Here is a 27,514-nt window from a genome sequence, read left to right as displayed (position 1 = left end):
TAATACAACAGGAAAAAAGTAAAATATGCCTTTTTAGAAGCTGCTGTATATAAAAAACTGATAGCTAAAGTTTACTTTCGTTCATTACTTTCAATTTAATTAATATTTTTTAGCACCCCCTCTGAACTGTTAAGACCCCCCCCCCCACCTTAGCACCCCCAACAAAAAAATCCTGGAGCCGCCACTGGGTCTTTAGTATAGTAGATGATGAGAAAATGCGGATTTGACAATGAAGATGCATTTGGGATATTATTTGAAACACTTTTAATGTGCAAAGGCATGCAATCAAATCTTATAAAAATCTCCATTTAACTTTTAATCAGCAGCAGTTTGATTTATGAATACACAAAACTGAAGCAGTCAGATGACACGCAATCTGAAACATCCCACTGAAAAATGGTCATGAAAAACATGAAGCACCTTATAATCTCTTCATAAGAACATCAGGAATAATGACTGTGAAAAACATTTCATACTGTAAAATTTTTACCATATCAAGATGGTTTTCACTAGACATGCCTTACAAGTACAAATTAGGAACCCAACAAACGAAAATAAAAAATGCTCATTTGCTCAATGTTTTGAACTTCCATGGGGCCATTGAGAGGGGCCTCCCAGCATCATTTACAAGACTCACTCTGGTGAACATTCAGCTCAATAAGGGCAAGCTCACACTACAGAACTGTAAGACTACCTGAACTGCTGTGGTGTTTACACTACACAAGATTTCTTGTCATAGCAGCACGCATACTACACAATACAATGTTGATAAGGTTCACAAACTACAAAACATTTGGTAAAGAGGCAGTCCTCACCAACAGCAAAAAAGCGCAAGTGATTACATTTTTTTTCCGTTTATACCATCTGGACTGTTGTTGGCTGGATTAGCTCCACCTTGTCATTGCATCGCACAGATGCACACCCTGCAAGATCATGTGGCGATAATATAAAATAGATTTGAAAATATCACAGTGCTGTGACTGCTGGAGATAAGCTCAGATCATGATGCTAACCTGCTCATACTTAATGAGCATCAGCGACCACAATGAGAACTGATTTGGCAACAATCCAGAGGTTTTGTCACAGACCTTGTAAATCCAGGCAAAAGTTGTGTAGTGTGAGCTGTGTTAACCCTTTAAAATAAGGTTAAATTCATTAACATTAGTTACTGCATTAGGTATCACAAACTAATTAACAATTCACAGCATTTATTGATCTAGGTTAATGTTAATTTCAAAATATTATTATAAGCTAATTCATGTTTGTAATACGTTAAATTATACAATTTGAAATGCTGTAAATGTATTTGTACATATATAAATTATCATTAATATAGACTAATGTTTTAAGTAACAAATTTAACCTTATTGCAATCGGTTACCTTTAGATTACAGGCAGTCTGACCATTTCCAAGAACTGTCCCAAGTACAAGGAATGAGGAGTTTTCACCCACAAGCATCGAACTAAAAAAAAAAAAACGCACTCACTGGCAACATGCATATCGAGGCATTGGATTAATATGCCCATTTCAAAATGGCTCTTTTTGCTGTGCTCATGTGACAAACATTACAATAGGAGACTTACACAACCACAGTCTGTGGCGAGTGCTTTCTATGTTAACATCCAACAATGGATGCAAAGTTAGTGTTATTTGCTCCTTCATAACATCTGAAGGAAGTGTAAAATAAACATGATCACTGATCAATGGTGTGTGACAACAGCACAAAGACACAAAACTAAGAAGTGAACGTTACTCCTTAAGTCCTTAAACTGAGCCTGAGCAATAATTCCTCATAGTTTTAATTCTACCTTTGTCGTGAAAAAGAACTTAAGTATCAAAGCAGCAATGAATATTGCCATCAGCCTATTTTCCAGCCACCTTGCTACCAGCATTGTTATCTCCAGCTAGATTCACAATGGCCTGAAGTGCTTCAGAAGACATTCAAGAATCTAAATGTTGTCACCAGTGCATCTTCATTTCTCTTCAGGAGTCATTGGTGTGTGAGATCTGTTTCCATAGCAGTGTCTTGAGGTTGTTGAGAATGAGTGAGTGCTCCATTTCCATCGGCTCAGCTGAACCTTTGAGAGCCATGCAGGCGTGCAGCTGCTTCTCCAGCTCTTCCTGTAGATGGACCGGAGCTCCTCGTAGCAGGTAATCCTTCAGTGCTTCGCAAGCCCTGGCCAGGTTGGGTTGAGCCACCTCGGCCATGCAGCGGTGTTCTGCACGGTCGCACGAAGTCCTACAGTCCACACCGTAGACGCAGTCCTCATCATCCTCACAGCGCTGAAGGATCATGGCCTGTTTGAAGGCCTCCTCAGCTACTACGCGCTGCCCGTCCACCAGCCTGAGGTCATGGCGATCTGTGTAACCAAAAGTACTGGCTCTCATGTCGCACATTAAGAAGCTCCCAAAGGTACCATGGAAGATGTCTTCTATAAGCTCCAGCAAGCCGATAAAAATTTTAGCCTTGCGGGGCCAGGAAGGTGTGAACCACTGGTCCATGTTTCGCCGCATGCCAGTAGGAATCCAAAGTTCCATGGGCCACGGCAGGCTGAGCCCGTACAGAGGAGTGTGAGGTACCCGCTCCACTACATACAGATCCCCGCAGAAGCCCAACAATTTAGGTGTGTGCTCTCGGTCCTGGAGCACCACTGCTAGCAGAACCTCGTTGAGTTGCAGCAAAGCCCATGCGGACTTGGCTTCTGGGAGAGAGATGTGGCCATCTTTATTGCTGTCTGCCACTGAAAGAATCAGGCTTACCAAACTGGATAGGTTGGCTTGCTCTCCAACTTTTGCCTGTAGAAAAACAAAACAGAATTTGCGTTGATTTTATGATGTTGTACAATTCCAATTCATGTCAACTGACTTCAGTGAAAAAAAGAAATGCCAAAGCCCATAACGGTGCTTTCACGCTAGCACTTTTGGTGTGCGCTCGGGTCATCTTACTTAGTTTGAATGATGTGAATGCTGTTTTATGAACTTTGGCACACACCTGAACCACCATACAAGACTTCATTTTACAGGGGTACTATTATCCTCTTTTATATATTAAACTTTTGAAACATGAAAATGTTTCAAAAACATGAAAACATTTGAACATGAAAATGATCTGCAAAGTTACAAAGCTCCAAAAGGGAGTTATTCTCTACATCAGTAAGCATCATTTTCTTCCGAGAAACATTCACGTCACAACATCCCTCAGTTTCGTTAGATGTGATAAACATAACGTGAGTTGGAGCATGATAGAGATGATAAAAACAAGCAACTGTTTTATTTGTTGTTGCCATAACCCGGGTATGAACTGGAAAGGGAATGGCGAGCAGCAGCAAACAAAAACAGCATGTTTTTGCTTCCACCCAAAAAGGGGTATTTTCAGCTTGGAATAATAAATGTTCTTTGGTGCATTTTGAGCTGAAACTTGACAGACACATTCTGGGGACACCTGAGACATATTAAATCTTGTAAAAAGACATAATAGTATCCCTTTAAAAAGCTGGTTAAGGGTCATCTTACGTTGTTTTAAAGAGGTAAATGCTGTTTTTGAACTCTGGTGTGCACCTGCCAACCGTACCAGAGTCCATTTTTAAAAGCTGAACTAGGGTACAGTTTGCTGCAGATATGCAATAATCCTAAATCGCAGGAGTGAACAGCTGTTGATGAAATGATTTGGTCAAATTGCGTGAGGCCCTGTCCCAAAATGGCATACTTTAAGTGATTTCAGAAGGGCGCTTGGGAGCTTTGAGTTATATGCCCTTGATGCATACCTAGTCAAAACTGAGACCAAGTCAAAGCGGCATTATGTCACAAAAGTGTGAACTTGGAGGAAGCCCGTGAGGACTTACGATGGCAATTGGGACAGGGCCAGAGAGTGTGCTCACTTAATTTCCTGACAAGCGTGACTAATGTACAGCAAGTAAAGAGATAAACGTATAACTAATTTCTGGTCGTCTCCATCACAAATTGACATTCTCTGAAGTGTTTTCAGAACATTTGCTTCAGATGGACACAAGCACCGTTCATATTTGATGCTTCAGAAACACCACAGATTCAAAAACCAAAGTACAAAATGTTACAGAAGTAAGACTCGGACAGAGAGATGGATGAATGAACAGGTATTTATTGGCAATCAGCTGAGCAACAAGGAGTGTGACAGGTAAGTGGTAATCCTGAAGATCTTCGGTAATCTGGAGAAAGGTTAACTTGACTATCTCCTTTTGACAGGGAACTTGGAACACGAACTGAACACACACCTCACCCAGATGGCAGACTGGGACAGAACACAGGAGCAGACGGACTGGGGATCGCTGGAGAACACACTCGGGAGGAAACACTGCAGGTAAATCGACAAAGAGGGAAGCCGTAGGCATAGAGCTGTAATAGCTATGGCAGTCCTCTTCACATGAACGAGACTAGACACTGGGGTGCTGTCAGGTGTGTGTATTTATGGCATGGCTAATGAGTGGCTCAATGATGTGCAGGTGCGTGTGATCAGTATTCAGGTGAGGGAGTGCGCTGTGATTGGTTGGTGACAGAGACTGGCAGATCTGTGACACAAAAGTGAGGTAAGCAACTCTTTCCATTTTGCGGCTTTTTTCTGCATACCTTAGTAAAAGTGTTAAAGTGCTGATTGGATAAGCATGGTTAAAAATAATTTAATATGCATAGATACTTTAGAACTGAGTATAGTTATAAACTAGAAGAAATATGTACTAACTATAGCAACATATAACATTTTAAAGTTTTATTAATCTGACAGACTTGGAAGGAAAAAAAGCACACTTAAAACGTTTCAGTCTCTTTTGTAAAAAAGTTTTGCAAGCAGGAATGGCATGCTTGAAAGTTGAATTTTGTTTTGTAATTTTTGTCTTTGCACACCGAGTCTGAAATTTTCGTATGCGTTTTTTCGTATTCGTCATCCTAAAAATTCATCACACAGAAACCTTGCACACTGAGTAATTAATCCATTGCAAAAAAACTTGTGAGTGTAAGGCTGGTGCCAATATGTCTGATTTACCCCTCGACGAAACAAAAGGCTCTCCTGAAAATTAACACTTGAACTATCTCCTGCAGATGTAAAAGGAACTTCAGAGATGCAGCACACAGTGCAGCTCACACTTCACACACACTATTTCCCCTTCACCCCCCTCCTCCTCCTCACATAAAATACACTGAAAACCTATGCAATGCATGTATGCACAAGAAGTAACTATACGTGTTTGATATCATTTAAAGTGTCTCTGTGCGCCTGGTAAAATGGTCTCATTCTCCCAACCATAATGAAAAGCTAAAAGAAGTTATAAAATATGAGAAAAGTGATGTGTCTCTTGAAAAGGTGTTTCCCTCCCCAGATCCCCCATTCAGATACCTCCTGTATGTAAAACAAGAACCCATTCAAGTACAAATTCTGATCTCACAGCGTGAATCCCTCAACAGGGAACCAAATTGTAATTATAATGACAAACGCCACCTTTTGGTAAGAATATTGAATTAGCTGGGTATATAAGGAAAAGGTGCAGAAAAGTTCGGGGAGTCTGTAAGCTGACTTCCCACACAAATGCTGTGTGTAGTTTTGTTGACAGGTAATAATTTCTACAAATTCCTCTATTTCTGAATTGTTGTTATGACATGTTCAACTGATGATTTTATTCTTATGAATTGGATTTTGAATTATTGCTTCATTACCTGATCAATAAATTGTAAACGTTTGATTGTATTCTGACCGACTCTGAGATTTGTTTTCCCAAGTAGATTGTCGGATTCGTATATTTCCACAAGTTTGCGTCAGGGATTAGTGACGACTAATACCTAATACCTAAATTCACGTGTGCTTGGATGAGGAGACGAGTAAGTTTCTGTCTAGAATCAGCAGATGCTGTTTGATCAGCCTAGATCTGAATGCGTCGATGACCTCTGTTCTAATTTAATGTTACTTTAGATAAGTTTACGTGGGAAAAGCCACGAGCTTGGCCAGACAAAGCCATTTTGAAGAAAGGTAAAGTTGATCGACTAATGTTCTTAAATGGTGGTCAAAAGGAAGACTCTACTAAAGTAAACGATTGAATTAAGTTCCTGAGGGGCAGCCAAGGAGGCTAAGTATTACATATCTTTGATTGTGCACGTGGGAATACGGCAAATCTCAGATATTTAGCCAAATACCTCTGTTTTGGGTCATTGGAACTGACAAAATTGTGCCGGAGACCTGGTGAGGAACTCGAAGCGATATAGTTTCCTGATCCAAGCGGGTAAAGTATAATCAGAGCTTAACAGAACAATCAAACATTCGTTCACTTTAATGATGTACAGATATCATTAAAACCTTTCATTTATGGAGTCAGATGAAACAACGAGTTATTATATGTGAAAGAAATATATTGCATTTAATCTTGTTGTGTTGCTAAAAGGAAAGACAAGCAATACGCAGAGAGACCTTCCTCGTTTTATTGGAAACCTCCATTGGACCAATAAACGAGCCTTACATGAGGATGATTTTGTTGTCCTCTTTCTTTGATGGACCCAATATTTCCTCTTTCTTTTTCTCTTTTAAAAAGGAAATATTGTGTCCATCCAATCCAGAGATTGTGTAGAGAGAAAGGAGAGTTCCATCTCCTTATCAAGGAGCTGCGGGATTATCCCAAGCGATTCAAAGTTTATATTTACTGACAAAGAAATGATCAGTCTATAATTTTAATGGTAGGTTTATATTTAACAGTGAGAGACAGAATAACAACAAAAAAATCCAGAAAAACACATTTAAAAAAAGTTATGAATTGATTTGCATTTTAATGAGTGAAATAAGTATTTAATCCCCTATCAATCAGCAAGATTTCTGGCTCCCAGGTGTCTTTTACACATGTAAGGAGCTGAGATTAGGAGCACTTTCTTAAAGGGAGTGCTCCTAATCTCAATTTGTTACCTGTATAAAAGACACCTGTCCACAGAAGCAATCAATCAATCAGATTCCTAACTCTCCACCATGGCCAACACCAAAGAGCTGTCCAAGGATGTCAGGGACAAGAATGTAGACCTACACAAGGCTGGAATGGGCTACAAGACCATCGCCAAGCAGCTTGGTGAGAAGGTGACAACAGTTGGTGCGATTATTCGCAAATGGAAGAAACACAAAATAACTGTCAGTCTCCCTTGGTCTGGGGCTCCGTGCAAGACCTCACCTCGTGGAGTTTCAATGATCATGAGAACGGTGAGGAATCAGCCCAGAACTACATGGGAGGATCTTGTCAATGATCTCAAGGCAGCTGGGACCACAGTCACCAAGAAAACAATTGGTAACACACTATGCCATGAAGGACAAAAATCCTGCAGTGTCTGCAAGGTCCCCCTGCTCAAGAAAGCACATGTACAGGCCCGTCTGAAGTTCGCCAATGAACATCGGAATGATTCAGAGGAGAACTGGGTGAAAGTGTTGTGGTCAGATGAGACCAAAATCGAGCTTTTTGGCATCAACTCAACTCGCCGTGTTTAAAGGAGGAGGAATTCTTCTTATGATCCCCAGAAGACCTTCCCCACCATCAAACATGGAGGTAGAAACATTATGCTTTGGGAGTGTTTTTCTGCTAAGGGGACAGGACAACTGCACTGCATCAAAGGGACGATGGAAGGGGAATTTCTATTTCTATTCTGTCTGTTCCACACGTTGTTTGTCATACAGTGCTTTGTGCTGCGAGACGAAGTGGATCAACTTGTCAGATGCCATTCTGGATCTCTGAATTGTCAAAACACTTCTCGAAATGCTTGCTACGGATGCGAAAAATGCAGAAAATCGAACCAGATCCGAATTTTTTTGATTACGGACGAAAGTTTCAGAGGAAGTGTGTAAACGTGATTGACATAACATGAGGTCATATTCATTTTTTAACGTGCAAAAATTTCGGACTCATGGTACAATGGCCTTAAAGTGCTAAACAAACACTTAAAGTTGAATTCTCTACAATGTTGCACTATTTTAGCAAGTGACTTGCAGAAGTTACAGGCACGGTGTATATTTAAAGTCAGCTTGAAATGGAAATTCTAAAATCAATTTTTTTTAATGCATGTTATTGATCTTTTTTTTTTGTGAACAATTCATCCATGCACGTATCATACTTTATTCCCATACTCGTACACATTTATTTATTTTTAATCAAACAGCCATAACAAGTGCCAGACCTCTCTCTGGTGATATTTTTGTGGCTTTCCTTTAAAGAACTGAGTACCAAACAATGCAAAAAGTGCTGAGATTAGAACCTTTAAAGAGCAGTGACAATTTTCTAAAACCAAAAAAGCATCCAAACCTTCAAATGACTGGCAACCATCTCTTTGAACTTCTCTACAGATGTTCCTCGAGTGGGTTTGTCAAAGAGTGCGACCTCTTTCTTTGGCTCCAGCTCCTCTCCCAGCACATAGTGCAGGATGTCACTCAGTTGACACTTGATGACACCATCATGATCACCCCAGCTGCCTGTATAGACCTGAGAACAACAGAGGAACACACTGTTATCATGACAGTACTGAGACTTATGTGGTTTCAAAGATGGCCAATTATGCTCCTAGAGGGGGCCTTGTTCATTCAGAGTTTAGCTCCAACATACTTGCATGAAAGTTTTATAGTGTTCCTGAAGACCTTTACTTATCTGGTTATGGTGTGTTTAATTAGTGCTGGACTCTTCTTGAAGGTACCTTCCAGGAGCAGGATTGGATTCTATTTTAGGGCCTATGGTTGAGTGTGTTAGTGTCAAACCTGATTGTTTGGCTTGGTGGAGAGGCACCTTCCAAAGTACAGTGAGCTTTCTTCACACAGGCTGCTACATGCAGAGCCATCAATAATGCCTTTGCTGTATTTTTCACACTGTTGGAAACGGAAGGTTCATTTCAATGAGAATGAACGTGACATTCCATCAATCAAGTAAGCATTACACTAAGATGTTGAGTAATGGCTTAAATAAAAGAGAAACAGTCTTAACACTTTCACTACACTACCAATAGATGGAGCTGTGGGGTTAGTTATATATGAATGTTATTTCCATCTCATTTAAGTCTTAAAAGTCATAGTTTACCCAAAAATGAATGTTGCAATCATTTGCTCACCCTAATGTTATTTTAAACCAATATGACATTCTTTCCTCCACAGAACACAAAAGATGATGTTACTCAGAATGTTTAAGCTACCCTTTTTCCACATGAAAAAAAGGTGTACGATTTACTTTAAAACAAATTTTACTCAGCAATTGCAAGTAAATTTCACAAATAATTACAAAAATTCACTGAAATTTGAAGTAGAAAGACCGATATAATATTTTCTCGCATACATACTACAATAATTGGTTCATACAGAATATAGCACATTAAATTTTCTGCAGACAAACTATAGCTTTGTGTGTCATGCAAAAAGCTGGAGAAGATTTTCAGTGTGCAATAATTTAAATATTTGTGAATTCCTCACAAAGCTATTTTATGACCCGTTTAGATTCTGCTAAACGTGTCCTCTTGCTTTCTACGGAAAAAAACTACCCCCTTTAATGTCACAAATATTACAATTATTATTTTCATGCTTTGGCGAATAATCCATAAATAGCTGATACTAAAGTTCTATACTATTTTGTCTAAATTAAGATGCTAAAAATTCAAATCAGTTGTCTAAAGATTATATTTACTATATTCAATTATTAGATTATTATTATTAGATTAAATTATATTTTTAAAGATTAACTTTAAGTGAACATTAGATGATGTTTAAGGTCATTCAAATGTAAAAATAGGTGAAATGAACCACACAATTAAATACTTTATATTGGCCAATATGTATCAGGCGACATAGTCTTGAGATGACAATGAAAGCAACTGTCGAAGAGGGTTGAACTCACAATGATGTTCTTGCATTCTCGTCCTCTGCACAACTCAGTGTAAGTGGAGTACTGCACATACACAACCCAACTGCCCACAAACACAGCAAGCCATGTGAGAAAGAGATACTTTACTCGAATATAGGACAGGTGAGCCTGAGAGAAAGGAAGCAGAAAATAAACATAAGCCCAGGTCTGTGAACTTTAATGTACAATGTAAAAGTCTTTAGTGTCACGTTTGATCAGTTTAATGCATCATTGCTGAATAAAATTATTCATTTCTTAGTCAAATGTATTATTTATTATTAGTCAAATCTACTAATTACTTTAATTACAAATGCTGTAAAACATTATAAATCTTCAGGTTAAGAATAAACACCAACAATGACAGTCATTTTGTTCTTCTATTTATTCATTAAATCTGTTCAAATGCAAGCAATGATACCAGGGGGTTATTTTTCACTTTTTTTCACTTTGAAACGCAAATGACCAGATACTGGGGTAGACTTTTAAGGGCTCTATTTTTATATTTGCATTAGTTCGTGTTAGTTATGGGGCTGTGTGCTACATCTTATGAAAATGTCATGCTACACTATGAGCACATAAACATGTGGGTGTACTTTATGTAGTGCAGGTCCATGTAAATGAAGCAGAACAAAGGTTGATGTACCACATTTGTTAGAAATAGGCCATTGCGCTTTAGATGCATGAGATGTCTTTTCTCGTCGCAATACTGTATCTAAACTCAGTCTGTGCATTTGCCATTTGGGTATTCCACCAGCAGGTGCTATCAAAGTACATCTGGAAGTCCAAGGAATTGATTACAGAAAATTATGGTTCATACCTAGCCATGATCCAAGACTCTAAATGGGTCAGTCTGTGTCAACTCAACCAGAGGTTCCTGGCTAAAATTTTGTATTTTGATATATATATAGAATTATAATAATAGAATTATTGGCACCCTTGGTAAATATGATCAAAGGCTTTGATCCTTTTCATCTTATATATATATATATATAAAAATAAAATCACAAAAATCTAACCTTTCATTGAACTAAAACAATTGAAAATGGGGGAAAAATCTCATTATGAAATAAATGTTTTTCTCAAATAAACATTGGACACAATTATTGGTACCCCTAGAAATTCTTATGAGTAAATTATCTCTGAAGTATATTTCCATTCATATTCACAATTTTGAGCACTCCAGGGTGATTATGAATATGAAATTATCCAGCCATGGCTTCCTGTTTCACAGATATATAAATAGGAGAGAAAACAAAGCCCAAATTCCCTTAATCATCCAACACAATGAGAAAAACCAAAGAATATAAAGAATATATTTCTGATGAGCATCAAAAGATAATTGAGCTTCACAAATTAGTGAAGTGGCTTTTAGAAAAAAGCTAGAGCAGTGAAAATCCCCATTTCCACCATCAGGGCAAAAATTAAGAATTTCGAATCAACAGAAAAAGTTACAAAACTGTCTGGAAGAGGACGCGTGTCTATATCGTCCTAATGCACAGTGAGGAGGAGAGTTTGATTTGAGAGTTTTGTTCTTTTTTTTTTGTTTGATTGGGGGAAGTCGTGGCCTAATGGTTAGAGAGTCGGACTCGTAATCGAAAGGTTGCGAGTTCGAGCCCCCGGCCGGCAGGAATTGTAGGTGGGGGGAGGGAATGTCCAGCGCTCTCTCCACCCTCAATACCACGACTGAGGTGCCCTTGAGCAAGGCACCGAACCCCCAATTGCTCCCCGGGCGCTGCAGCATGGCTGCCCACTGCTCCGGGTGTGTGTTCACGGTGTGTGTGTGTGTGTGTGCATTTGTTCACTACTCACTGCTGTGTGTGTGCACTTGGATGGGTTAAACGCAGAGCACCAATTTCGAGTATGGGTCACCATACTTGACAATACGTCACGACTTTACTTTACTTCATTTTAAAAGCTTCTGGAGCTACAAATAGTTCATATATGCAGTATTGTAACATGATTTGCCTCACCTGGATTTAGAGCTGTGACGGTGGCAGATTTTTACCACCGCAGTGGTAATGGACCAACTATCATCGGTGGCGCGGTGTTGTTATATAGGTTATATAATTTATATTAATTATATACATAAAAATTAAATATGAAACTCTCTCTCATATATATATATATATATATATATATATATATATATATATATATATATATATATATATATACACACACACACATACATACATATACACACACAATATCGGCACTCTTGTTAAATATGATCAAAGAAGGCTGTGAAAATGAATATGCATTGTTAATCCTTTTGATCTTTTGTTTACCAAAAAAAAAAAAAAAAAAAAAAAAAAAAAAAAATCACAAAAATCTTAACCTTTCATTGGATAAGAATTTAAAATGGGGAGAAATATCATTATGAAATGAATGTTTTTCTCAAATACATGTTGGACACAATTATTGGCACCCCTAGAAATTCTTATGAGTAAATTATCTCTGAAGTATATTTCCATTCATATTCACAATTTTGAGCACTCCAGGGTGATTATGAACTTGGATAATGAAATTATCCAGCCATGGCTTCAAGATTCAAGATTTTTTATTTGTCACATACAAAATTATAATGAGTATAACCTGCAGTGAAATGTAGGTCAGGTCCGCTCCAAGGACAGTGCAATTATATAGAATACAAATATTAAGTAAAAGAAAAGTAGAAAAAAAATTAAAGAATAAAATAAGATAAAAAAATATAAATATAAAATGTAAATATAAATATAAATGTGCAGGTCAGTATGTTGTTGACTTAAATAGTAATAAAGAGGAATGTGCCAAAAAAAAAGTGCAAAAAAGTTGTACAGGGTATGTAATTAGCAGCAATATGAGGTAGAGAAAAATTATGAATAGCTTATTGATATGGTGATATTTAGATGGAGTCAAGTGATGTTATGACACAGAGTTAGAGTTTAGGAGCCTGATGGCCTGGGGGAATAAGATCCTCCTAAGTCTCTCAGTTTTTGCCATCAGGCTATGGAAGCGCTTGCCAGATGGAAGCAAAGTGAATAGTCGGTTACCAGGGTGATTAGAGTCCTTAATGATTTTGACAGCTCTATTTTTTGTTTGAGGTAGATGTCCTGCAGAGAGGGGAGAGCAGACCCTGAGATGCGCTCAGCTAAGTGCACAACTCTCTGTAGTGCTTTGCAGTCCTGATTTGAGCTGTTTCCATACCACACTGAGATGCACTGAGTCAATACACTTTCTATGGTCCCTGAATAGAAAGTTTTCAGGATTGCTGGTGTGACCCTGAATTTCCTCAGAGCTTTCTTAACCTGTGTTTGGATGTGTGTAGTCCAAGTCAGGTTCTCGGAGATGTTTACACCGAGGTACTTGAAGCTACTCACCCTCTCCACAGGGGTCCCAATGATCATAAGAGGAGTGTAGGGACGCTGCTGTCTCTTCCTAAAGTCCATGATCAGCTCTTTAGTTTTGCTCACATTCAGAGAGAGACAGTTGTCCTGGCACCATGATGTGAGTCTCTCTACCTCGTCCAAGTATGCGGTCTCATCGTTGTTGGAGATGAGGCCCAGAACCACAGTATCATCAGCGAATTTGATAATCGATTTGGAGCTGTGAGAGGACACGCAGTCATGCCTGTAGAGAGAGTAGAGCAGGGGACTCAGGACACAGCCCTGTGGGGCTCCTATGTTCAGAGTGATGGAGTTTGAGGTGAACTGGCCAACTTTCACCACTTGAGGTCTGCCGGCTTCCTGTTTCACAGAAATAGGAGGGAAAACAAAGCCCAAATTCCCTTAATCATCCATAACGATGAGAAAAACCAAAGAATATATTTCTGATGTACAGCAAAAGATAATTGAGCTTCACAAATTAGTGAAGTGGCTGTAAGAAAAGAGCTAGAGCAGTGAAAATTCTCATTTCCACCATCAGGGCAATAATTAAGAATTTCCAATAAACACTGCCTGGAAGAGGATGTGTGTCTATATCGTCCTAATGCACGGTGAGAAGGAGAGTTTGAGTGGCTAAAGACTCTCCAAGGACCACAGATGGAGAATTGCAGAAAATAGTTGAGTCTCGGGGTCAGAAAACATAAAAAAAAAAAAATTGACAAACAGCACCTACATCACCACATGTTGTTTGGGAGGGTTTCAAGAAATATTCTAATGGGACTGGCTTCTATGGTCAGATGAAACTAAAAAATTAGCTTTTTAGCAGCATACACTCAAGATGGGTTTGATGAACACAGGGATAAAAAGCACCCTGTGTGTACAATGAAATATACTGCTGTTTTTTATGTTGTGGGCTTATTTTTCTGCTGGAGGTCCTGGACATCTTGTTTAGACACATGGCATCATGGATTCTATCAAATACAAACAGATAAAAAATCAATATGTGACTGACTCTGTTAGAAATCTTATAATGGGCCATGTTTGGATCTTCCAACTGTACAATAATCCAAACACAAACCTCAAAAACAACACAAAAATGGGTCACTGAGTACAAACCAAGCTTCTGCTATGGCCATTCAAGTCTGACCTGAACCCTGTAGAAAATGAGTGAGGTGAACTGAAGAGAAGAAGCACCAACATGGAGCTGTGAATCTGAAGAGTCTGGATTTCAGAATCATCTGAAATCCATTCCTTCATCCAGAATCATCTGGATGAAGGAATGGTCTCTGATCTCTTGTCAGGTGTTCTCTAATGTCGTCAGGCATTATAGGAGAACATTTAGAGCTGTTAAACTGGCAAATGGAGGTTTCAAAAAGTATTGAATAAAAGGGTGCCGTTAATTGTGGCCAATGTGTATTAGAGATAAACATTCATTTCATAATGATATTTCCCACCATTTTAAATTCTTATTATCCAATGAAAGGTTAGATTGTGAATTTTTAAAATAAAAAAAATCAAAAGGATTAACAATGCAGATTAATTTTCACAGCCTTCTTTGATGAAGGGTGCCGATATTTTTGACCATGACTGTATGTGTGTGTGTGTGAGTGTGTGTGTGTGTGTGTGTGTGTATATATATTGTGGCGGGAGGAGCCAACGACAGACACAGTGGGCGTGGCGTCAAGCCTCGGAGAGGTTTTTATTAAACAATATATCAAAATAAAGTGTCCAAAGGGGGAAAAGTGTCCAAAATAAACGGGGATCTGGTGTCCTCGTCGTGCTGCGGGGCTGTGCATGAGGGCAGTGTTCAGGAGGGAAGGGTCCAGGGAAGGGGCGGAGTCCGGTGGCCGCACGCGCTCCCCTCTCGGGGCCGGGAGCGAGTGGCGGCGGCGTCTCTGGCGCGGCTTCGTCCATCTTCGGGATCCCGGCACTTCTGGGGGACTCGGCGGCTCGGCATCCTAGCCCGTCAGCCGCCTAACGGGTGCGGCAGTCCTCCTCGACGCTCCCTTCCTGGACCCACGAGGACACCAGCATGCATGCACGGGAAGAGACCGGTCTCCCGAGGAGAGGCGCGTTCGGCATTTAACGGCGGCGGTGATGAGGCTCTATTCACGTCAGGTGCGCCTCATCACACGCCGCCAGCCCTGGCTGTTTCAGCGCCCCTCCTCTCTCACACACCCACTCCTGTCGGGAGCCTGGTGAAGGGCGGCGAATATGGGACGGGGTGGTGATGATGGACAGGGGGGAGGCAGCCAACTCGTCACAATATATATATATATATATAAATAAATAAAATGAAACAAAAAATAAATGAGCCTCGATCATCTATTAACAAACGTGCGTGTTTCTTTTAACACTTCCGTCAGTGAACACGCAGCCCACAAAATACCAAAATAAATATCAAAGAAATAATACAGTTAAATAAGAATATAGCCTTAACTAAGAACATTAAATACATCCTGTCTACACTGGACGCGAGCGGCATGACACGACAAATCCCTGACAGTAAACTGATGCCTCGTCCTATTTATGATGTTCTGACACAAAGTTCAATTGTCCTGTAGAAGTCTCCTGTTGTGTTGCGACGCGGCATGACAACTCTCCGGTGTAGACATGGCTCACTGTTCCGCAGCCAAGCAAGCGGGCTTGTTAACTCCTGGTCTGCACTTGCTCTCTGTGGAATAGGAATCACGGCGTATGTTTCCACATTTCTTGTTAGCATCTACCATTTACCGCTGTCTCGTTTGTTTTTAGCCAATTTGGAGAAAGCCTCCCCAATACAAACCTGACTAGCCAGGCGTTTATGATCACGGGAACTTGAAGACACTTGTACAAACGCAGATGGATGACATGAATGGAGATGGCTCCAGATCGGCAATGTATTATTTGGTTTCCCAACAAGGTCCATCGCTCAACATGAATGCAGAATAAACAGTATTTTCCTGCGCTCAAACCTGCCAATCTAAAGCATGATCTAAACAAGGAAACGCCGTATGGCATTTGAGGTCATTTTTGAATGAACATAGATTTACAGCCTAAATAAAACAACAACTGTTACTGTTATTACACTTGTATACAAAGCTTTGTATTATGCTTGTTATAGAGTGTGTGACGTCTCATGCACTACCACCCCCTACCTGGATTAATTACTAGAATTTATTTTTCTTTTTTATTGTTATATAATGTGAAGCATAGTCAGATCAAGTAGTATCTACTGCTAAATGGCATATTTGGCAGAAGCACTGATGGTCCCTCATTTACATTTAAGGTCTCAAACATTTAAGGTCTTTTACACTTGAAATAATTAACACTGGGTAATTCTAAACCCCAGGTAAATGGGATCTGGGTAATCTGATTGTACATTTCACACTGTTCATACTTTACCTAGAGTTAATAATTCATCCTGGTCATTCATAATCTGACGTGTCGCACTGTACATTCCTAGACCCTGAGTTACTGTTATTATTTGCATATCTGACAGTGTCAACAGTGATGACAAGACAAACACAAAACTACATTTAGTTTTTGACCATTGAAAATTGGTAGGATACTACAATTTGGACATGGAGCTGCAGTGAGATCCCAATATCTCTGGGATTATTCAGGGCCTTAAAAATGAAGATTCCAAAAGAAAAGTTTCTTAGGAACCAGAATCTAAAATCATATTAAGATTTGTTCATACTAACTACTTTTTGAGTTACATGTAGGAATTTATGACACTCAAACAGGTATGTCCTATACAATAGTTATGATGGATTGAAACAAGGTACATTTCTAGTTTCAGCATTACTTATTCTTCAGATATTTACCCCTGGAGCCATATTAAGATCTCTGGAACCCTATATGGTTATAGGGCCTTACAAATGAAAATGCCAAAAGGAAAGTTTGTTAAGACCCAATATCTAAAAGGACATTAAGAAATCTTTAATACTTTTTGAGTTACAGGCCTGCAAACTTTGGAGAATGAACTTGAAAAGTGCTGTTTCCCCATTTTTGAATGGTCACCATTGGCACATAATGCAACAAAGATTACTAAAGTCAACAGATTTTACTAACAGGCCTACCAATCTCTGTATAAAAATAACATTATGATGCTGCCTTATTTCTGACATCATTTTACTCCCCCTGTAAATTGGCTCTGAATCTCGGGTGAAAACTGCCATTTTGACCCCCCTCTACAAAAAAGTGGATCACTCAGTAAGGGCTGTCGCGATTCGTTGATTTTAGTCGACTAGCCGATTTTTAAAAATCGTCGACCTCATTTTGCTCACGTCGACTAACCTGCAAAATACCGGAAAGTGTTGCATTTCACAGACGAGAATCCATAAAACACATTTTTAGACAATTTTCCAAGGCTGCATGATATATTAAACCCATTTAAAAATCATAATTAAGCATTATTGTTAGCTCACAAACGCTATGATTTAATTAAATAATTATATGCGATGCAGTTCTAACACAGTATATGCTCTTTAATTATTTCCATGCGTGTAGGTTAAGTGTGCGTCTCACAGCGGCTCCGTTTACAGTAGTTACACAGAAACTGTTATCATTTACATGTGGAGCGTCTCAAACTCATCTCTGCATGTTGTTGCGAGTTTGTGTTTATTATAACCTTCATCTGGGAACGGAACGCGTGCCATTTCATCAGATTTGTGAGGTAAATCATTTATAAATCTACACAAACACAGGAGAATACATCGCGATTTCAAAATAAAAGCTCAACCCCTCACTCTGAGTTTACACGGTTTGATGTCCACATATTCATGTAATTACACAGTGGCTATAGCATTTCTGTCCTAAAGAAATGGGCAAATATTAAAGATTAAGTGGACATTTGAATTAAATGGTGCTTGGTCAATATTAAACAGTAATGTGTAAAAACAATCATCAGGCCGTGGCGCCTCCTGCAGGCCTTTGTTGTTATGCGTAATGTACATTAGCTCTGTTGTTTTTAATACATTATGCATTTTAACAGTTTTGCTCAATAAAACCATATGGTTTTATGACTTTGATACTTTATTTGAACTAATTATTATTGCATCATTGCTTTTATATGTATTTTAAGTCATTTTAAAAGCTATTGTTTACTTACATCTATTTTATTACCAAATATATATATATATATATAATAATTATATGGCCCTATGAAATCCGTTTTATTTCCAAATGATTTTTTTTCCATTTTCAGTTTTAATGGTTAAATAAAAATTTTCAAAAAGCCTGTCTAATTAATTGAGTTTTACAGTTTTATCTGTACCAAATTCTGTTTTCCATTATTTTCTGCATTCCATTTTAATGGGTCCATTAAATTTATCCAATTAAGCATCTACAATTAATTGATTTTATAGTTAAGAAAAGTATTCTTTTTATTTATATTATTATTATTATTATTATTATTATTATTATTATTATATAAATAAGGGAAGTGGGAAGTCGTGGCCTAATGGCACCGAACCCCCAACTGCTCCCCGGGCGCTGCAGCATAAAATGGCTGCCCACTGCTCCGGGTGTATGTTCACGGTGTGTGTGTGTTCACTGCTGTGTGTGTGCACGTTGGATGGGTTAAATGCAGAGCACGAATTCCGAGTATGGGTCACCATACTTGGCTGAATGTCACTTCACTCACTTCACTTATTATTTTTTCAAAAGTACTGCACATTTACATTTTCACCTAAATAAATTCTGGTAAATAATATTTCTGGTAAATGCACCTTTAAAAAGTGTTTTTTGATTATAAAATGTATTATTAGTAGACTAAAACACATGGCTATGTTGTCATTCTCACACTATAATACTGAACTTTGATTTCAGTGATTTGGACACTTGTGTCACGGAACGCTAAGAGGAGCGCCGTGGAAAGACGTAGTCAGGGTCCAGATGTAGCTGAGGTGCTTTTAATAATAAACAAAAAGGCCAACACGGCCCAAAAAAACTAAACAGAAAAGGACTTGAGCAAACTCTAGAAACACAATCACTATGACACATTACCCACTCACAAATAACAATTAACGAACCGAGGCAGAGTGGTGGGAGAGGGGAGACTATGGCCGTTTCTCAATACCAAGTTCGCAGAGTCTGGACTTCCGTCCTTTCGAGTTTGGACTTGCCAAGTTCGACTCAAGAAGAACGAACTCTCGAGGACGGGAGGACGAACTGAATTCTGGGTTATGGCCCGTATCAAGTCCGCACAAGTCACCTCTCGCTGCATCCTCTGTAAAAGGGGCGGATCAAGAACACATCCGGGGATTGGAACAGTACTTGGGCAGCGACTGATGACGTTTCACAAGTCCACAAGAACAGACAAGTACGCATATTGAGAAACGGCCTATATAGTCTGTGGCAAATGGAGAACAGCTGGGAGTGTGAAGTGTACAGGTGTGTGTGGTTAAGCAGGTGTATGTGATGTGGCAGGTGTATGTGATTACGGAGATGAGTCCGGAAGGAAGGGAGATGGTGTCCTCTGGTGGAGACGGGAAGAACTGCCAGGCCTGGACTCATGACAACTTGCTTCTTGCACTCTATGTTGCACTTTACTTTTGCTTTTAAAAATGATTTAATAGAAATTTGGATTTCATTTGGTTTAATAAAATATTCCTAAGTAAAATTGTTGATTTTTTTGTGGGAAATTAATCGTTAAGATTAATCGATTAATCGCTAAATTAGTCAATAGATTAATCGAAATAAAAATTGTCGTTAGTGGCAGCCCCACACTCAGCAAATATTCATCCATGACATCTAATATGTTGTCTTTCATCACTATACATGTTATCTTTCTTCAGAAATAATATTAGCAAAATCAAAAATTTGAGCCGGGGAAGTTTCTGAAATTTGGTTGATTTGACAAGGAATGACCCCACATTGAAACATCTTATTCTACTTCTGAAAAGTTTAAGAAGTTAGTTGCTACATATTGTAGCTTCAAATCATATGCAAATGAACTCGAACAGAAGAGCTCCAGGAAAATCTCCAATAAAAACTATACATCCAGATGTGTGTGATCATGATGAGATGAATGTGAGGCAATAAACTGAGAACAATGCCAAAATTCCAGTACAAATGTCTCAATGGAGCTTGTTTCAGACTACGCTTCTTACTGCCAAATCACACTAGTCTGTGTTTTGTGGAACAGATAGGTCACTGAGAACTATGAGGGTTGTGTCTAAGTATAGAGGTGCAAATCTACTTCCAGCCAAAATCTCCACAGTACTATGAATAATGTTTCCTCTTAACCTTCGCAAGCACTGTTCAGAGTGAAAAAGAGTTCAGAAAACCAACGTCTGGCTGCTGAAACATCTTAATTAACCGATTTGGCTTACAAGCAGCTTCAGCCCTGAACAAATATCTCAGGAGAAGTTATTTCACACATAATGTAGCCCTGGGTCCATTTTCAGAGATCAATCCGACAGCCCTATTCAGAGCTATACTCTGCCAGACACAATGCTAAGTAGAACACAAATCCTTCTGTTATTTCAGTGTAAAGCATATTCAAAATGGATTCTCTTCATGCTGAGCTCATCTATCTCTCCTCACATTTACAAAGCAAATGGGCCACACCCTATACTTAGAAGATCTAAAAAACAGGGTAAAAATAATTGCTAGCATTGAAACCCCAGAGTACTATGGTGTCCCTGTGCAGATGTCACCCAAAAGCTATGCCAATTTAATAACTCACCATAAATGACCTTTCATTGAAATGTAATAACTTGCTCGGACTTCACCTTCTCTGACTGTTTTAAGCATTGTTTTATGGCCCAGTTCACACCAGTGTTATTGTAGTATCATTATATTCTATTAGATTTTTTGTTAATATTTTGAATACGTTTTTTATATTTTCTGTTTTAGTTAGTTCTTGTTGTCTTTTATTATGCCTATATAGTTAGTTCTAGTTATTTTAGCATTTTAAATTAAACTAAAAGAAAGAGAGAAATGATGCCTTGACAACTAGCTAAAATAAAATAAGTATTAACGTTTATTTTATAAACAAGTAACGAAAATGCTTTTTTATGGTTCTACCTTCAGTTAACTAAAATAACCCTGGTTCACACCAGGGCGAGGCTGGAAGTGTTTAAGTAGATGGGCCTATACATAAAACTGGGAGGGCAAAATGTAGAGTATGAAAACTGCATGACAAATTGCCAACAGAAAATACTGCATAAAGGTTCAATATACAGTACTTCTAAAGCATTGATGAACATTCCTTTTAATTTCAACATTTACTAATACATTAATAAAGTAAAAAATTGTATCTGTTAACATTCATACCTGAACCAACAAAAATAACAAACGGTTGTATTTTTATTACCCAACGTTAACAAATATAATACATATTATAACTATATTGCTCATTGTTAAAGCTGCAGTCCGTAACTTTTTTTGATTAAAAATTATCCGAAATATTTGAGAAACTACATAACCAGCCAGTGTTCAAAACTATCACCTTACTTTAGCCCGATTCACAACAGTTATCTTATAATAAGGTTTTCTAATTTGAGTGGTACGGGTAGGTTTCCGCTGGAAATTCGAGCATGGCACTGCATCATTACGTCACATCTGTAAACATAAAGAATTTGTCCCGGCTAGTAGGCTATCGCATGTGAGGATCCTGCAGGTGTCGGATCATTTATAGCCTTATATCACAGCAGCTAGAATAATTAAATTTATCATTTTAATGACAGATGGTAATCCAGAAAGGATTATGTGTTTATGAAACTGAATGAAATTCAGTTAGATTAAAACTGAAATTCAGTTAAATTAAAATGAAATGAAATTATATTCATTTTAAATGTGCTTCTGATTACAGATAGACAACGTGGGATTACACATTTTGGTATTTTAAATAGAACCAGTCTGAAGGAAGATTAATTTGCTTTTTGGATTAAAAGAATTTCTTATTATGAAATTTGAATGGAAAATTTTTAATCTACACGCTAATACTATACTCATAGTCACGCAATGCTGATGTTAACATAATTAATAATTTGAGTGCTCACATGTTTCACAGGCTCCCTGTTCTTACTTCATGAACCATTCTGCTGAAACAGCTTTCCAGACTAGAGTCAGCATACCCGCATGGAAGCACCAGCTCTAGCACTGTCAGCACTGAGCTCAAGTCAATTCATCATGTGGCTGATTCCGTCTGATGTGATTTGCTCGACCACACACACCTTCATTTTCTTGTTTTTAGTAGAGCTATAAAGTGTGGCTGCCAAGTGTCATGAGTTACGATTAGGGGTGGTCCGAGCAGGATTTTTGAGGCCGATCACCGATTGACGATCTTTTTAAAGCCTTCTTTTTATTATGTAGAATCATTTATAGTGATAACCCAATCAGGACTTTTAGACATTTATTCAGGGCCTGAATTTAATTTTTGAAAATGAATTCCCCTCTTTGGTGACTCTTGTGAGAGGGGATTTTTTTCATTTGAGGGGTGGAGGGGGCATTTTTTTGACATTTTTCTAAAATATATATTTATCTCACCAAAATGTTTGATCATGCAGTACATTTTTGTTTTTACAATCGTGCAATAGCTTACACACAGCACAAGCCTGATTTTGTGAGCTGTATATGAGGTGGCCTTTTATGCCAGGTTCACACATAGGCCTACTTCGTTTGCAGTGTGTATGCGGTACTGAAGCGGTGCAGAAACAGCACTGACAGTGCTTTCACACAGGAGTCTGCAACTGATCTGTGGCTGTTTACAACAAACACAACATTTGTTCATTATTTTGATTTCAAATCCAAACATTGTCACTGAAAATGCTTTTTCACCATTGTGATTATTTTTTTTACACAGTACAGTAATACAATCTGTCATAGACGTGTTTGAACAATAAATATAAGCAAAGCAGCACATTATTCAATGCTCTTTACTTTTGCATTTACGTCTAGATTTATATATTAAGTTGCTCAAGTGGCAAAACATTTAAACTACTTTTCTTACGCTATCACAAACTTACCATTGACAGAAACAGTCAGCTCCACTGCCTTTCCTTTTGCATTTAAATCTTTTTTTACAAGCAATCATGCGGTTCATAAAGAACTTAGTTTTTCTACCTCCAAGAGTACCATTTATTATTGCCTTGTTTATCTAGAAGTGCTCTTTCCCTTTAAACCTAGCCAAAAAGCCATATGTGTTGACTGTGAAACACAGTAGACTTTTATTATATGCATTTATGGTGTTATTACTACATTTTCATGCCAATCCATGTTCATATTTACTGCAAACAATGCGCTGTTACTTTAATTCAGCACGTGCAGTGGAAACGATCTCTGTACTGCTCCTGGAACGCACCGCCGGACCGCATCAGTGTGCAGTGTGAACGCAGAAAAAATATGCACTGCAAACGGATGTGAACCTGGCATTGTGTGTGTGTGCGCCTGCTGCGAGTGTGCATGAGTGCACGGTCTCCAGGAGAGCGAGCAAGTGCTGAATGGTTTAAATACTGGCAAGAATGAAAAAAAAATGCAATTTATAAACTACAGTGGGGATCGAAAGTTTGGGAACCCCTTGCAGAATCTGTGAAAATGTGGATCATTTTACCAAAATAAGAGAGATCATACAAAATGCAAGCTATTTTTTATTTAGTACTGTCCTGAGTAAGATATTTTCCATAAAAGATGTTTACATATAGTCCACAAGACAAAAAAATTGCTGAAATTATTAAAATAACCACATTCAAAAGTTTGGGAACCCTTGGTTCTTAATACTGTGTGTGGTTACCTGGATGATCTACGACTGTTTTTTTGTTTTGTGATGGTTGTTCATGAGTTCCTTGTTTGTTCTGAACAGTTAAACTGAGCACTGTTCTTCAGAAAAATCCTCCAGGTCCTGCAGAATCTTCAGTTTTCCAGCATCTTTTGCATATTTGAACCCTTTCCAGCAGTAACTGTATGATTTTGAGATCCACCTTTTCACGCTGAGGATGATTGAGGGACTCAAACACAACAATTAAAAAAGGTTCAAACATTCACTGATGCTCCTGAAGGAAACACGATGCATTAAGAGCCGGGGGGTGAAAACTTTTGAACAGGATGAAGATGTCCAAATTTTTCTTATTTTGTTGAAATATCATATTTTTCCATTTAGTACTGCCCTTCTGACACTACAGAGGATACTTGCATGTTTCCTGGAAGACAAATGAAGTACAATTTACCTTGATCTTCAAATTCAAAAAGTTTTCACCCCCGGCTCTTAATGCATTGTGTTTCCTTCAGGAACATCAGTGAATGTTTGAACCTTTTTTAATTGTTGTGTTTGAGTCCCTCAATCATCCTCAGTGTGAAAAGGTGGATCTCAAAATCATACAGTTACTGCTGGAAAGGGTTAACATATGCAAAAGATGCTGGAAAACTGAAGATTCTGCAGGACCTGGAGGATTTTTCTGAAGAACAGTGCTCAGTTGAACTGTTCAGAACAAACAAGGGACTCATGAACAACCATCACAAAACAAAACAACAGTCGTAGATCATCCAGGTAACCACACACAGTATTAAGAACCAAGGGTTCCCAAACTTTTGAATGTGGTTATTTTAATAATTTCAGCAATTTTTTTGTCTTGTGGACTATATGTAAACATCTTTTATGGAAAATATCTTACTCAGGACAGTACTAAATAAAAAAATAGCATGCATTTTGTATGATCTCTCTAATTTTGGTAAAATGATCCACATTTTCACAGATTCTGCAAGGGGTTCCCAAACTTTCGATCCCCACTGTAAGTTATTTAATATTTAATGAAGAAATATGAATTGTACCTCACCTTCAGCATTATAATTATTTCACCCGCGCCGGACAAAGACGGTGCGCTGCATGTCGTTCCAAACCTCTCATGGCACACGCATCATCAGCTTGAGATCGTTTTTTTGAGATCTGCCTTTTTAGAGACCGCCGATCAAACATCCCCAAGCGATTATCGGCCGATAGTGATCGGTAGCCGATCAATCGGAGCACCCACATCATTTCACTTCAGTTCATGTGCAGTACAACATTCGTCATTCTTGTAAGCATTGTCAGAAATAAACATTTTACTAGGGAAACGGTTTAATTTCTAGAATTAATTTTCAGCTGCATTTTTATTTTATGAGCCCATTCTTTTCTAATAATAGAAAAACATGTCATCCATTTGTCAAACAGTTCAAATTCAGTTTCAGTTAATGTCAGCATGAAATGAAAATTAACCCTATTTACTTTCTTAGCTCACATTACTAGTACTGTAGTAAAAATACTAGTTGTGTAACATACATTGTCAAAATATGTTACAATACTTTTTTATAGTTTACTCTGACTTTAATTGAAATAAACTGCGAATAATTATAGCTGTTGATTTGAAATCAAATCTACCTCTACATATAATGTACAATCATTATACATAATACAATGAACACTCTGCTAGAATACATTTGAAATAATAAGACGGCCCCTGCATATTACATTATACAGCACCATGGCAGACTGAAGCTTTGGGTTTGTTTGAGTAATTTCTTTTTATTATTATTTATATATTAGTATAATTATACCTGTGTATATTTATGCCCTTTGTCCAGCAAGTGATGTGATTTATTAGTTACAATAAATTTTTTTGAAAAATGTTCTCTGAAGAAACCAGTTTGGGTTTGTCCCTTTCGAAAAGGATTAATATGGAAACACAAAATCTGCAAAGAACAAAGATTAAAGATAAGATATTGTGTATTTATTGTGTATAATAACCCTATCAACCTCGGTGGTTAATATTTTATCATATAAATTTAAATATCGTTCAGTTGTTACTATATTTCACATAACGTGATCTTTTCATCTGTCATTGTAGGAATTCCAGGTTAAACTTTATTTTAAGGTGTTCTTGTTACAGTGTAACTATACATTTAAGTACTAAGAAATATTAATTAACTACATGCACTTACTATACGGTTAGGGTTTGGCTTAAGGTTACTTGCATGTAATTATGCATAATTAATTGTTATTATAATAGTAAGTAGATGTAATATGTGTAACAAGGCCACCTTAAAACAAATTGTTACTGAATATTTATAGCCATTTGGTTATGTGAACGAATGGCTTTCATATTTAGTTTGCCATTTTAAATGTTCATATGCATGCCTCTAGTTTACATATCATCAACAATGATTCAACCTTTTTACATGCAAAATACAAAAATAATTTCACATGTCTGCTCTAAGCTTGGCTTCAGTTTAAGCTCCTGTTGTGCAGGCTGCCATGGCACCACAGACCCAGTTTAACTTCATCCAGTGAAGGGGATTAATATTACAGCAGAGCAGCCCATGGCAACTCAATCCTCTCAAGGGTAAATGCAGGAATTATTTCCATAAATAAGAAGAATTCCCTCACCATACGTCTATGACATTTTGAAACTCACACTATTGTGGTCGAGTTACTGTGACTACGATTACAAAACCTGATAGATTACAAACAAATTACAGCAGCAGCTGCACCTCGTTTGCACCTCGTTAAAAACAAAACATATTAAATTGAAGATAAGAAAGATTAAGGTCAACCACACTGCTGCGAAAAAATCATTCTCACCAAGCATTCGCTGGGAGGTAGAGATAACAGTAGAGATAATTCGTCAAAACAATAATGCATAATAATGTCCAAAGGGATTTTTACCTGAAAGTGGTAAGTCTTTGACAGCCAGGCCCGTGAAAACAGACCCCTCGCCATTGCAGAAACTGATCATCTCAAAAATTGTGAGCTATCTAGAGCAGAGTCTCCGTGTGCCGAATAAGAAAATTAAATAATGTCCAGCGAACTTCAAGTGATTTGGCTCGCGCTACACATGTCGGCCGGTGTTCTGAAATATTCGGTGTCTGAGATTTTCGGTGACGCTGGGCGGAGCTTATATGAATATTCACGAGTTTCCTGTTTCGCGTTAAAGCGCCACTGATAATATTGACTGTTTTCAGAATAAGAAATGCTTCAAAGTGTGATGAAGTTCAGCAGGTATTCAGGCTACTGTTAATTTAGGCACAATAGTTTGTAGATTGTGTCGTATATTATGTTTAATTATTACAGCTATTAATTTGTTGATGTGCCTGAGGATACACTCCAACTTACTGAACCAACAAACATTTGTGTTTAAGTACCTAATTTATTTGGACAATCTTTAAAACTGTTGATAACTGATATAAATGTATCTTTGCTGTTGTTGACATAATAAAGTTTCAGTTGTGATCATTCTGTGATGTTTCTTATTGTAGCTTATATAACATCAACACAACTTTAGTAATAAATTCATGTTTTTGTAATATATTTAAATTGTTATATAAAC

The 27,514-nt window shown here is 38.0% G+C and overlaps 1 protein-coding gene across 3 annotated transcripts; it reads right to left on the bottom strand.

The window, feature by feature from the left end:
* Positions 1-243: 243 nt before the first annotated feature.
* Positions 244-27,077, bottom strand: LOC306881264 (divergent protein kinase domain 1A-like). 3 transcript variants are annotated; one of them, XM_079435274.1, is made up of 5 exons: positions 26,854-27,077; positions 9,859-9,993; positions 8,736-8,843; positions 8,290-8,466; positions 256-2,797 (listed from the first exon to the last, which is right to left on the bottom strand). In XM_079435274.1, the coding sequence occupies exons 1-5, from the start codon at positions 26,905-26,907 to the stop codon at positions 1,985-1,987; spliced, it is 1,287 nt and encodes a 428-aa protein (XP_079291400.1). In that variant the 5' UTR covers positions 26,908-27,077; the 3' UTR covers positions 256-1,984. The 3 variants fall into 3 exon arrangements, with proteins under 3 accessions (XP_079291402.1, XP_079291400.1, XP_079291401.1); XM_079435275.1 differs by lacking the exon at positions 9,859-9,993 and having other exon boundaries at positions 26,854-27,055; XM_079435276.1 differs by lacking the exons at positions 8,736-8,843; positions 9,859-9,993 and having other exon boundaries at positions 244-2,797; positions 26,854-27,055.
* Between the last annotated feature and the right edge of the window lie 437 nt (positions 27,078-27,514).

The sequence above is a fragment of the Barbus barbus genome, assembly GCF_936440315.1.
Source record: "Barbus barbus genome assembly, chromosome: 15".
Classification (NCBI taxonomy): domain Eukaryota; kingdom Metazoa; phylum Chordata; class Actinopteri; order Cypriniformes; family Cyprinidae; genus Barbus; species Barbus barbus.
The sequence above is the reverse complement of the archived record's forward strand: the minus strand, read 5'-3'. Positions and strand labels throughout refer to the sequence as shown.

Coding starts and splice junctions, on each gene's coding strand:
- LOC306881264 (XM_079435274.1), bottom strand. CDS start 26,907: ATGGCGAGGGGTCTGTTTTCACGGGCCTGGCTGTCAAAGACTTACCAC. Junction 9,994..26,853: donor CAAAGACTTACCACTTTCAG/GTAAAAATCCCT, acceptor CCTTTCTCTCAG/GCTCACCTGTCCTATATTCG. Junction 2,798..8,289: donor TGGTTGCCAGTCATTTGAAG/GTTTGGATGCTT, acceptor GTTTTTCTACAG/GCAAAAGTTGGAGAGCAAGC.